This window comes from Gopherus evgoodei, chromosome 4, assembly GCF_007399415.2.
Source record: "Gopherus evgoodei ecotype Sinaloan lineage chromosome 4, rGopEvg1_v1.p, whole genome shotgun sequence".
Lineage (NCBI taxonomy): Eukaryota > Metazoa > Chordata > Testudines > Testudinidae > Gopherus > Gopherus evgoodei.
In genome coordinates this window covers 109,087,462-109,101,511 of record NC_044325.1, presented here as the reverse complement: position 1 = coordinate 109,101,511, position 14,050 = coordinate 109,087,462, and the positions used below count along the sequence as shown (strand labels likewise).

The window sequence follows — 14,050 nt, the reverse complement described above, 5'->3', positions numbered from 1 at the left end:
GTAAGATCCCATAGGAAGAAGTCTAAAGGGAAAAACAGTTCAAGACAGTTGACTGTTTTTCAAGAGACATTATTAAGACCACCCTGGCATAACTAGGAGATCTTCAATTATCTGAAACTCAGAAAAGAGTCCTGCAAAAAGTGGAAACTAGGTCAAATTACAAAGGATGAATATAAACAAATACTACCAGTAGGTAGGGACAAAATTAGCAAGGCCAAGGCATAAAACAAGATTAAAATAGCTTAAGACATAAAGAGAAACAAGAAAACATTCTACAGATACATTAGAAGCAAGAGAATGATCAAGGACAGGATAGGCCCACTACTCAGTGAGGGGGGAAAAAACAATGACAAAAAAAGTGTAAAGGGCAGAAGTGCTAAATGACTTATTTGTTTCAGTTTTCACCAGAAATGTGATTGGACATCTAACACAGTGAATGCCAATGAAAATGAGCTAGGATAAGAGGCTAAAATAGGGAAAGAACAAGTTAAAATTACTTAGACTATTTAGGTGTCTTCAAGTCATCAGGGCCTGATGAAATACATCCGAGAATAATCAAGGAGTTGCCTGAGGAAATATCTGAGCCATTAGCAATTATCTTTGAGAAGTCATAAAAGATGGGAGAGATTCCAGAAGACTGGAAAAGGGCAAATATAGTGCCAATCTATAAAAAGGGGAATAAGGACAACCTGCGGAATTATCGACAGTCAGCTTAACTTCAATGCCTGGAAAGATAATGGAGCAAATAATTACACAATCAGTCTGCAAACATCTAGAAGATAATAAGGTGATAAGTAACAGTCAGTATGGATGTGTCAAGAACAAATCATGTCAAACCAACCTAATAGCTTTCTTTGTCAGGATAACACACCTTGTAGATGGGGGGAAAGGTAGACGCGGGATATCTTCACTTTAGAAAGACTTTCAATACTGTTTCGCAAGACATCCTCATAAACAAACTAGGGAAATACAACCTAGATGGAGCTACTGTAAGGTGAGTGTATAACTGGTTGGAAAACCATTCCCAGACAGTAGTTATCTGTGGTTTACAGTCAAGCTGGAAGGGCATATCAAGGGAGGTCCCGTAGGGATCTGTTCTGGGTCCGGTTCTGTTCAAAATCTTTGTCAGTGAGTAAGATAATGGCATAGAGAGTATACTTGTAACATTTGAAAATGATACCAAGCTGGGAGGGGTTGCAAGTGCTTGGAAGATAGGATTAAAATTCAAATGATCTGGACAAACTGGAGAAATGGTCTGAAATAAATAGGATGAAATTCAATAAGGACAGATGCAAAGTACTCCACTTACGAAGGAACAATCAGTTGCAAATACATACAAAATAAGAAATGATTGCCTAGGAAGGAGGAATCTGGGGGAGTCAGTGGATCACAAGCTAAATATGTCAACAATGTAACACTGTTGCAAAAAAAGCAAACAACATTCTGGGATGTATTAGCAGAAGTGTTGTGAGCAAGACACAAGAAGTAATTCTTCTGCTCTACTCCATGATGATTAGGCCTCAACTGGAGTATTGTGTCCAGTTCAGGGCACCGCGTTTCAGGAAAGATGTGGACAAATTGGAGAAGGTCCAGGGAAGAGCAACAAAAATGACTAAAGGACTAATGACTAGAAAACATGACCTATGAGGGAAGATTGAAAAAATTATGTTTGTTTAATTCGGAGAAGAGAAGAGTGAGAGGGGACATAACAGTTTTCAAGTACATAAAAGGTTGTTACAAGGAGGAGGGAGAAAAATTGTTCTCCTTAACCTCTGAGTGTAGGACAAGAAGCAATAGGCTTAAATTGCAGCAAGGGCGATTTAGCTTGGACATTAGGAAAAACTTCCTAACTGTGAGAGTGGTTAAGCACTATAATAAATTGCCTACGCAGGTTGTGGACTCTCCATCATTGGAGATTTTTAAGAGCAGATTAGACAAACACCAGTCAGGGATGATCTAGATAATACTTAGTCCTGCCTTGAGTGCAGGGGACTGGACTAGATGATCTCTCAAGGTCACTTCCAGTCCTATGATTCTCTATGATTCCTTAGGGAAGGAGGGTTTTGTGGTTAAGGCATTGGACTTGGGACCCAAGGAGATCTGTGTTCAGTTTCTGGTTTTGCCACAGGCTTCTTGTGTGCCTGAGTTCCCCATCTTTAAAACTGGGCTAATAACAATTCCTTTCTTCCACTCTTAGACTGTAACCTCTTCAGGGCAGGGGTTTTGTACAACACCTAACACAAGGGAAGGGTGGTATTGTTCTAGTGCAAATAATGTATACTAATTATCTGTACACAGTGCAGTATTCAGTGCTAATAGCAAGTTGGTGTTTGTTCATTAGAAAATAAATCCCCTGTTTTTGTGTGTCAGTATATTTGGTTTTGCAGAATAAAACCTTATGATAAGTCAGCTGATACCTTCTGGGCGCAGAGGCTTTCAGCTGAAGGTGTGGTCTGAAAGAAAGGGAGAACACAATGAAAGGTTCCAACCCATGGCAAAAATCACCTTCCTTGCTGCTTGCCAGAGAGCAACCAGGACTCTTCCTTGTTAGATGTCCTGACTGAGAAGGCCAGTCTCTGACATCCACCTTCCAGAGTGGTATAACCCCAAACCAATGTGCTACTTAAATGCCTCTGGAACAACACTAGATGTAAAGAATAACATTATTATGCAGGTCTTTATAACTAAACAAAGGTGTCCTTTTACCTATTGAATGCTACATCTATATTCAGATGTACACAATCAGATGCAAATAGCTTGAACTGACACAGCTATCATATACCATTAGGAAAGAGTATGCAAACATTAGTGCAATTAGTTATAATATGCGGACTTTCTTTTTTTTCATTGCCTGCAGGAAAATAAACTTTATAACATGCCTAACATTCATACTGAAATAAAGTGGAGTTTAAATCACTTTTCAATAAACAAGTTCAGAAGTGACCCTCAGCCTAGACAGCTTCAGGCTGTGGGAGGAAAAAATAGAATTGATTTTATATACTTTTGTTGTTTGAAAGTCATATGCAGTCTTTAGCTAGTTATTACTCACACAAGCCCTCTATGCACCAGAACATACAAATGACTTTTCTAACTCTTTTTAAGTTTGTTGGGCGGAGGGAGGAAAGCATTTGTTTATTATTATTTCCGAGGTGGTGGTGTTCTTAGGGAGATAGAGATAGCCAGGTTAGGTATTGTTTGTATTAGTTGGCCTTCTTGCTAGCTTACATTCCTGATTGCAGTTCTGTTTTTTGATAGATGCGCAGAAACCTTTACTTACCTAACACTGGTGTCCCTAACCATCTATATGATCTGAGTACTGTTGATGTCTCCATGACTCTTGCCATCTGGAGCTGCCCTGCAGGTAGTTTCTGTGTGTCTGGTGGGTGAGGAGTACCTTTGCTAGGTTCAGCGAATTGAGCACAGGGAAACGGAGAGACTGAAGCAGGAATAAGATTTCATGTTTATTTTCTAGGCCGTGTTTCGAGTTATGGCTCTTTAAGATGAGTTTAGAAAAGAGACAAAGGGACTCAGACTGAGAGGCTGTTTCTGATGGATGCAGCATGGAGGAAGGATGAATGTGGAAGCCTGGCATTTGGGAAGCACAAGGGATGGGCTAGAGAATAGAAGGAAATGAGGGAAGATAGATGGTGTGGAGGCTCCATTGGGGTCATGAAGATGAGGCAGTCAGTTAAGGAGAGCACTGTTCCTATTTCTGGGAAGAGTGAAGAGACAAGCTGCCGTATTTTACCAAGTTGTCCATAATTTTATCACTCCACACAGGTATCTGATTTTTTATATATATATATATCATATGATGAAATATTGAAATTAACAAGCTTATTCACAGGCAAATCACATCTTGAAATTCAAAATTCCCTTCACACTGATCTGTAGTACATCCATTCTGACCTCCCACATTTTAGAAATCATTATTTCATGGGTACAACCACATCCAGCACTCGCCAAAGCCAGCAGGAGTCATTCCATCCAGTTCCATGGGCCCTTAGCAACTTGGTGATTGAAAAATCTGGCATATGTAATTACGGAAAATGCATCATAGAAACATGCAGTACATATGAAACTAGGCAATGTTTCTGTCATCGGTGAACTTCATTTTTCTCACCGTTTGCCCCTCCAGTATCAGAAACAAGATGTTAACAGATCTTTCAATTACTCAAAAAATATAACTTGGTTTGTGTTTCTGATTAACACCAAGTTCCTCTTAAATCTCTTTTCTTGTAGCTGTTCCAGTGCCTTTAGAGCAGATTGTAAACCTGGTTTTTATTATTATTATTTTATTTTATTTTAGCTGCGTGGGAAGTTCACCGTACACAAGAAGATCCAAGACCTTTTCACTAACATTTAGATAATGTCTGTGCATTTGCAGTGATCTGAAATACTTTGAGTAGCCAAAAATTCTGAAAAGACAGGAAAATACTTTTAAAAACCTAAACAGCACCACCTGCCCCAAACTTTCCCAGTAGTTGCAAAAGAATACAATATATGGAAGATCATTTTCATCTCCTTCAGTTTCAGATGTTCTCTAATCGTGAAAAACTTACATGTCAGAAAGCTGGGGTATGCACCGAAGTTGCAGAAACCTGCCCCTAACACAAGGTAGCTGAAACTTTGAACCTTCAGAGTCCCAGCCCCAATCTCTTTATTTTGGTTGCACAACAAATATTAATGAAATTTTTAGGGAGAATGATGTGTTTGTACCTTGTTAGGCTCATGTTCCTGATTCTATAAAGTTAGAATCTTGTCCTTATCGATTTCTCTCAGATAAACTCTGGTCTCAAAGCCATTGCTCTGTGTTAAGAGGGATTGCTTAAAAGCCCTAAATTGTGTATGTTGTGTGGGAAATAGTCATTTGTTAAGTAAACATCTTGAAGAAGAGTGTAGCGAGTGTCATTTACTGTGTTCTCCTTGCAGGCTGAATTTGAGAAACTATATCAGTAAGACAACTGCTGTTATTGTTTAGCAGTCTAGTATTGCAACTCCCCCATTTTGGAATGAAGAGAATAATCTTTACCTCTTGGGATGGATGGACAGACAGGCAGCAGCAAGGAAAGAGATCACCTCTTTCCCCTCCCACTCTCTTCCTCCTCCATACAACCAGTCTTCAGCGTGACACTATAGATGGGGCCTTGACCTTCCAAACAGTGGTCTCCATTTTCCAACAATTCTTAACACAAAAGCAGTTTGTATTTATTATTGCCTTTGTGGAATGTGGAAAGAGAAAATTAGATTCAAACTGCCAGCAATGGAGTTGGTGTCTGCACAGTTGTCTCCGGGCCTTATGTTTTAACCTGAATCATACTGTATATTTTAAGGAAGTGAAGAATATAAATGTATGGAGCACTAAGAGAACACACTAGAGCATGGCTGAAAAGAGAATAAGATGCTGCAAAGTAATTATTCCTGAATTAACGTTTGCCTTAGAGATCGCAAAATCAGAGGTGGCTTTGAGTTTGCAAAACTTCCCCAGAGAGAGGAGCCAGAACCAGGAATGGTTCTAGTTTAGAGCCCTTTTTATCAGAACCTCCACAGTTCAATGGGCTCTGGATAAATTGTTCTGGTTTTAGCCAATCTCTTGATTTGTTTTCAACTTTTTGCCTCTGTTAACAGATTGCGTCACCTCTGGCTCCTTCTCTTTTTCCAGATGTAATAATGTCTCCTGAGTGCAATAGGTATTTTCAAAAGTTCCAAAGCAATTCAGGAGAACAAATTCCACAGACTTTCAATGGGAATCATGAATCTGACTCTCAAGAGCTTTTGAGAATCTCTCCTCTGTGCACAGGAGACCTTTAATGTGCATTTCCGCAGGTTTCCTTTTCAGAAGTGGGGAGAATTTTTCTTGGCCTCTTATTCTGTTTGTGCCCTCAATTTCATGCACACTGCTTCTAATGACAAAGGTCTTAGTGCTTTAAACTGAGTAAAAATACTGACTCCAAACCAAGTGGCACTTAAGCTAGCACAATTGAAGATTCACTGATAGATAAACAATACCCTCTGTCTGCCATAATTGCTATGTGGGTACTTCCTAATTCTTCCTAATAACAACCCCCTGCTTTACAATGAAAAAGAAAGGAATTCCTAAAGAGCCACTATATTCTACCGAAAGACATGGCAACAGCTATTGTAATCAGTAAAGATAGGTTCCTTTTCCTCATATCTTAGCTAGAAGTGTTAAGATAATAACTGTAATTAATAATCATACCTACTTCTTATATAGTGTTTTTTGTCAGTAGAGCTCAAAGCACTTTACAAAGGAGATCAGTATTATTATCCCCATTTTACAGATGAGGAAACTGAGGCACAGAGTGGTGCCCACAGCCACCCAGTAGGCCTACAGCAGCATTGGGAATAGATCCCAGGTCTCAGTCCAGTGCTCTATGTACTAGGCTGTGCTGCATTCCCTAGTCACACATAAAAACACATATTCCCAATGGTGGTGAGAATAAAGAAAACGTATGCCCTATGGCTGTTTTAAATCTCATCAGTAGGCTTGCTCAGGGTTTATGACTGTGTAATTAAAATCAAAATCTGTTCCCCTCCCTCTTTCTCTCTCATCTCCCTCACACTTGGACCCCACAGTGGTGAGTGCTATACAGGGACCTGCATACATGAATACACATTCATTCACACCATTTTGACTGGAAGCTTTTTGAAGAGGGGACTGTGGGCTCCATTTGCTGGTCAACTATGGCCACTTTGCGCTGCTTAAGGAAACTCTTTGCTAATGTAATGCTCCCCATTTCCTCCCCCTCTTCTATTGTAGGAGGCATGGTAGAGCGGAGCTCTACTATACTGGTTCTCCACTAGCCCAAGGTCACCGGGGGAACCTCATGCTGCTGACTCCGTGACACACCCCATCTGCCAGTCTCACTGGCCACATGCCCAGATTCAACAAAACACTTAAGCAAGTGCTTAATTCCACTTAACGTTACCCAGGACTTAAGCCAGCGCTTATATGCTTTGTTGAATGGAGGTCCTGATAGGTTGCATAGGTGAAGGTGCAAACATACGTGCATGCACTGGTGTTGAGTTGTTTAAAGGGTGTGGACAGTGCTTGACCTTCCACAGTTCAGCTGCAAGTTTATGCGCCTGCTGTTTTGTCAATGCACAAGTGAAGGCTGAGGGCTGAAAATCTTCCCCATACACACTGGCTTCAACAATAGATCCCCAGTGTTTATTTTAAAAAGTGTTTGCCTCATTATAGTCCTTCTTATGATTTCAGTATCTTTGTATATAGTCATTGGAGGGGAGAGAGCCAGGGGAAGAGTTATAAAAGATGCATGCTAACCCAATATATTTTTTAACTTGGTTGTTCAGCTTAAAGTAGTTAATTAACTTCATTTTTAATATCTGATCATTAATAGTGTTCATATTCAGACACCAGACAAATATTTCAGCTACTATCTTGGATAAAGAAAGATTTGTATGAATGGATGAAAGATGGCAGGCACTGCTACGTGGAGAGGTGCATTATGTCTGGAAATCTAAAAAAGAGGGTCTAAAAGGCAATCTGCATAAATTCAGCATAAATTAAAAGTTCAATTAGTGTGTGAGGTTGAAGACAAGGTTATCTTCGGGGTATTTCTGGGGGAAAGAAGTGTAGCCTGCCTTGTTGTGAAGCTGAGGAGAGCCGTTGTAATGTGGAGAAGCAAGACAATTTTTTTTCTTTTTTTTACCTCAGAGTATCTTCTTCATAAGTGATTCTATGCTCAACTCGTTTCTGAATTTCATTGCTTTATCTCTGTTCTATCTCCCTGGCATTCTAGCCTGCTCATTTGTCCCAGCATCCATTCATTTCAGTGATGTATTTTCTTTTAGGCACTGAAACTTTAAAGAGAGCGAGAGCAATTTATGTGAAAAATCATTTTATTCAGATTAATGACCATTACACTTGACTGTTATCACAGCATGATTAGCTAGATTCCTTTCTGGCATGAAAGAATAGAAACCACTTTCCATTTCCTTACTGTTTGAAGTAACCGTTGTAGAGCCAGCATGTCATATATCATGTGTCAAGCCGATCCAGGAAAAATAATGCCTATGAAGATATGAGCGGTGCATATGCAAGTTGTGCGACTATAAGGAAGTTTTCAATGTTATTTATTAATCTACTTTTAAAGTCACAATCCTGGCCTTATAAAATTCCACTAATCTTGCAAGGGATTTCTGGAGAACTCCAATACTATTGATGGGAAGCTAGGTAGATATAACTCCATTGAATAAAGCTGAGTTCTTATAAAAAATGCGGTACTCATTTCCTCCAGGGCAGAAGGAAGCTTAAAGGGCCAGGAATGTAATCAAAACAGTTTGCTGGATTCTGATCTTATTTACACAGGTGTACAATCAGGAGTAACTTTCAACAGAGCTACATTAAAACTAATGTGAGACCAGAATCAGACCCAGTGGGTGTAGTATTTCTAGTGCTGTGTGCCTGCTGTGAAAGAGAGATTTGAATTCATAAATGTTGTAGTCGTGTTAATATAGCACGACCTGCTCAGATAACAAACAGCCTGTGTACGCCAATGGGATAGCCTGATTCCCTGGGCACTTTGCTGGCATCACTGTGCACAGACTGGTGCTTCCTCACGTGAGTTCATCTAGAACCTTCAAGTCTTTCAGCTGTTGCATGCTGGACTGTCAGAATTGCTTAGGGAGAGATCGGGGGTCTGTCATCACAGTGGTACATTTTCTGTCATGCAAAAGGGAACTGTGGAATCACCAAGGACCTTATGTTTTGAAAGTGCCTCCTGAAGGTCAGTGAATGAGAAATGCAGTTCTATTTCTGAAGGTTTAGTGAAAGGCATCCAGAAAATGCAATTACTGCAGAGTGGAGAGAAGAATGAGCAAGGAGGTATATTTTAAGTGAAAGACCCCAACATCGGACTGGTAACATGGTTCCGGGAGAAAATAGTTGTAATTCTGTCCTATCTCAGGGCTTGGGTACTCAAGCTGTTAATTAAAGGAAATACTCTTATCAGAACCAAGCACTGGGTAAGGCGAACACCTGTGTGGAATTTATTGGATTGAGCTTTTAATCAGTATTAATTATTTTATGGTAATAAGGGAATGTGAGCAGATTTCACACCAGGTCTCTGAACAGTGTTATTAAATTAATACAAAAGTATAACAAATCTATTTTTAGATCCTTAATACACTATACCAAAAAAAACCCCACATTAGCTTCTGCAAGGTTGGACCCTGGATTAGCTTGCATTCTGGAGATAAGAAATTGACCATTGTCAAGGAAGACGATGCCAGGATAGAAACAGAGATGGAAAATTACTCCTAAAAAAAAGAAGGCATGCTGAACTAGGAATTAATGCGTAATGCTAAATCAGAAAAGATGAAGGAGCCTCATTACTAGCTTCAAGTTCAGATCGTCAGTATTAATCTTCTTCCTAAATCACACATCTGATAGCTGCACTTTTTTTTCTTTCTGGAGGTGGAGGTTTATGGGGCTATGAGGATGTTGTGTGCGTATGTGTAGTGTGTGTTTGTTTGTTTGTAACACTTACCATACCCTTTGGTGCATCTTCCTTGATTTTTATTCATAATTCCTCAGGACCTCTTAGATTCTGTTTCTTTTCTTTTTCATTTCCATTAGCAGTCCCAGATGCCTTCTTGCCTTCTGGCTCGAATGCTTCCAAGTGTATTAAATTGTCTGATATGATGACAAAAGAGGAACTCTTAAAGAAATACTTTGCAGAAATGTTCAAGCTACTAGAAGGGTCCTAGCAAATAATCCATACATTTTATTTGTGGAATCTGAAATGAAGTACGATGTCGTTACTTTCCTGAATTCGTGCTGGTGCCCTTTATATCTGACAGCTAAGACATAACTAAGCACCTGCAGTGCTTTAGCTCTGGACCTCATGCAGAGTTTCAGAGCTGGTGGATTATTAGGGCTCAGTGAAGAACAAGTTAAGACAGACTCACAGAAGTAAGAAAAACTGAATTCACTTCATCTACTAAACAGACAAACTTTTATTATTTCGGGGGAGATGAAGAGATACCTAAATAATTCTAGATTTTATCTTCCCTAGTAATATTTACTAGTGCTGTGAAAACGTTAGACATTGGTTGTATCAAGTGTTTGCAGGCTTCGTTTGTTATCCACTAACCAAAATTACCGTTTTAGAATCAAACCAGTACCAAGCTTCTCTCCAGCATTTCTGTTGGGAACACTATATATTTATTCAAGATTTCAGAAGCAAGTCTCTGGAAACCCCTGATCACTTCAGAAAATAATTCTGCTTTAGACTGTACAGCAGGCACTGAAACCATGATACAAAATTTATTTCATGCTAGAATTGTTTTGCATAACATTGTGCATGCATTTTACTCAGAAGTACTAAATTGCATACAATGCTGTTGTCTTGTTTCTTAAACTCTGAGACAAGTTTATACTTGAGTATTCTCCTGATTTTTGTACTATAAGTTTCAGTTTTAAAATAACACTTTTTTTTTGTTTCAAATCCATACTGATTACTTAATATGAACAATTTGTTATGAAGGGTCTTCACGTTGGATCTATACATCAATAAAATACAACATAACCAGAGCTGGAAATTAAATCTAGATCAGCTGTTACCATCAGGTCCAAAGAAAGGTCCCATGTGTCACAAGCATGCCAACGAAAACAGACAGGAAAAAAAGGAGTTTCCTAAATTTACACAATTCTAGTTGAATTAAAAGTTCTTGATTTCCATTTCAGTGTGATGAATTATGAAGGCATGGTCAATATGACCGATGACTGCCTGATTGCACTTTTTAAAACCATTATTCTGTATCTTGTATACAAAAAGAAGCAATCCATAGCAAAGAAATGTACAGTTTTATAATGTTTTACATTTTGGCTACAACAATGTATGTAAAAGTAAAGAGCTTTCAAAGAAAATATATAACTTTCTTTCCCCCCCCTAAAGTTAATCATACAATTGCAGTTTTTGTTTACTTCATGCAATTCATGCTATGAACAAAACAAAAAAGAAAGGAAGAAGAGATCTTCTACAGTTTTGTTACATTTTGGCCGTAGAAAAAGCCTGCATCTCTAGTACAACTCTGAAACCACACAGAATCATCCTTAAAACCTGCATGGAGCAAGTTAACTTTGTCCAAATGAGGAGGTCTTCTATGCCTGCACAGTTCCACACAGATGTTTATTAGCCATCGATGTTCATCTCCATCTCGCCTTGTCAAGTCACTCTGACTGCCTCTGTTGGCATATATTTAGCAATGACAGGACTTTCTTTGCAAAGATCTGCATGTAAAGAATACAATCAATACTTGAGCTTCTTTCCTGCGCTTTTCAAATCAAGCTTGGCATTTTAGTTTTAAAGGAAAGAGGAAAAGGTAGAGTAGCTACATGCAGAGGCAGCCATATTCTTCTTCAACAGGATTTTTTTCCATGCAGTCAGCCAGACTGAGACCTCTCTACAGTGTATCTGAGTATTGCTTTCAACTTAGAATAGGCGCCCATGCAAAGTTTCATCCTACTGTGCTTGTTTCCTCAAACTCCTGCAGGGTTCCTATGGCTCAAATATATCCTGAGAAAATCAAAATCTTCAGTTGTTGGCACATTTCATTATTGACTAAATGCCTAACCCATTCCATAAGAACCAGTGGATCCACCATTAGCCAAGATAAGCACATACCAGCATGGTGCACCATTAAAGAAATTATCTGGTGCATCCACCCTTCATCCTATGGACCAATACCATGCAGCATATGGCCCACCAGTACTATTTAATGCCCACCTAGTGTCATCTTTATACTATTTAAGGGTGTTGTCACCAAATGTCAGTAGTAACACCATGCCCATGAAGTGCTACTGTGAGACATGACATCTTCAGACTTAGTCACCTGGATTATATGAAACATAGCATAGGCTAATTGTAAATAAAGCTTTTTAGACCATTCTCTGCTACTGATCCATGCTACAAAATAGATGGGATGGGAGACCAAGAACGTCTCACTGGGCTAGGAGAGCTGTAGGGCGCAGACACTGAGGATAATCCTATCGCTTTTCCGCTTATGCCAGCTATGCTGTTAAGGCTCCGTGACATTTCGTAACCTTCATTTAAAAGAAAAATGCAAAGTACAGCATTGGATCAACAACAGAATGGGCTAAGAATGAGGTCAACATTGTGGCCAGTTAAGTAGCATCCTCATGCATTGACATGCTGAGAGTAGTATCGCTTGCAACGTGGTTCAGAAGGCCATGTAAGTAGGAGGAAGTTTAAAAAGGGGGGGGGGGAGGAAGCAGAATGGTTTCTCTGGAATGGGCAGACTGTATAATAATGTAGGCAGTGTCATAGTTCTGTCTTAAAACAACTGGGGGCCAAAAGTCAGGTGGAGGGATTTTTCTGTTTCTTTTCAGTGTAAACTCAATCCCACTTTCCCCCACTGACTCATGTATTTGGACATCAGGCAAAAATTAAGGTGACTTGTAGCTTTAAAAAAAGCAACAGCATTTGTTCAGTTGCTATAGAGATACTACTCATTTGCTCACCACATTTTAAAAAAAATAGTTTGCATGCATTCAATTTCCCCTTCCCCCCCACTCCCATCCTTTTCCAGACATGCACAAAAACAACTTCAGCTAGTATACACACATAGTTGCACAAACTATGGATGAAATTCAGTTGGAACAACAATTAAGATGCTCTCAACGTGTTTCGAACAGGCCAACAATATGCTGACATTTGTTACTCTTTAGCCAACCGGCCACTGTTTCATTCAGTAGAGAGAGCCTGCTTCATGTTTCAGTGCATCATGAGAACTATACATTCCTCATACCAAAAGGTATGCCATTTGGAGCATTCTCCTGATCCACTGAAGCAACCAAAACTGGGTCAGGCTGAATGAAAATGGCCAGTGCTTATCCAATACAGAATCAGGTAAAACACTTTGCTACAAAGGTAAATTTTAGCAGAGATACTTTCATATGAAAGTGCAGTGGTCCAACTATATCTTTGTTAATAATAAACCTAGAAATTATAATTACATACACTATCTATAACTGGCATTTACTATAGACTGTTGTCCATCATACAATGGCACATGGGAATTCTAAAACCCATACTCCTGGTATGGTTTACATCATAGAATCTTTGCATTTTTTTTAAATACTGAATATATTATATACTCTATACAGTACACCAGTGACAGACACTGATTCAATGATAGATAACTCTTAGTGAAATTAACCACTACCAATTAACTTTTATGCACATATGTAGTTCTAATTTTATGCACTTAAAGATATCTGCATTTTTGGTTTGCTTGCTTTTCTTGGATTAAACCATTTGGGCAAGATAAAATCTATCATAAAAAAAATTACAGGAAGTCTTTTTTGTTTGTTCATTATTTTAGGACCTAATGTTGCTGAATATATGGATGATTCTGACCATTATCTAAGTAAAACTAAATTACTTCTGGGAGCAGTCAGGATTGTAAAAATTAATTATGGTAAATATTAGTTTACCAGAGGAAACCAGTTATAGTTAGATTATTTTCCAGTCCTAAAAGAGATTTATGCTAACAAATGCTCCCATATGAAGCTCTCTCTATGTTCAATTATACAGCTAGGCATGACAAAGAAATTAACTGAAGTGCTGTATAAACGCAGCTGAATAATCACTTTGTGGTTCTTGGTGTTTGCTGGGGCATTTATTTATTTTTGCCCACCAAAGTGTTTGCCATTCACAACACATTACAATCTACGAGTCTTCCAAATGGGCAGCCTTTCCTGCTGTCATAAATATTAATCAATGTGTCTTTGGAGGATGAAATAGTTTAATGACATTGCAGAATATTGGCCACTGAAGCTCACTGAGCTAGCTAACATGGAAGACTACACTGCAGTTGCACATGGGAGCTCTAGCAGCTTTCCTCTCCCAAAGAAATAGATTAAAAACTCAAAATGCAGACATCAGCTTGTTATTTTAGTGCATATCTAAACCAAGCCCACTAGTCCATGATAACTAGTAGATGACTTTTTCTCTCTTTTTTTTAAACAAGGACACTAACT

At 38.9% G+C, this 14,050-nt stretch overlaps 1 protein-coding gene across 2 annotated transcripts in view; it reads right to left on the bottom strand.

Annotated features, from left to right (window-relative positions):
• Positions 1-9,819: 9,819 nt before the first annotated feature.
• Positions 9,820-14,050, bottom strand: part of KCNC1 (potassium voltage-gated channel subfamily C member 1) — a 172,125-nt gene continuing 167,894 nt past the window's right edge. For both annotated transcript variants that reach the window (XM_030560503.1, XM_030560504.1), the window contains one exon: positions 9,820-11,278. In XM_030560503.1, the coding sequence (XP_030416363.1) occupies positions 11,214-11,278 (65 nt within the window). In that variant the 3' untranslated portion in view covers positions 9,820-11,213. The remainder of the gene's footprint in view (positions 11,279-14,050) is intronic.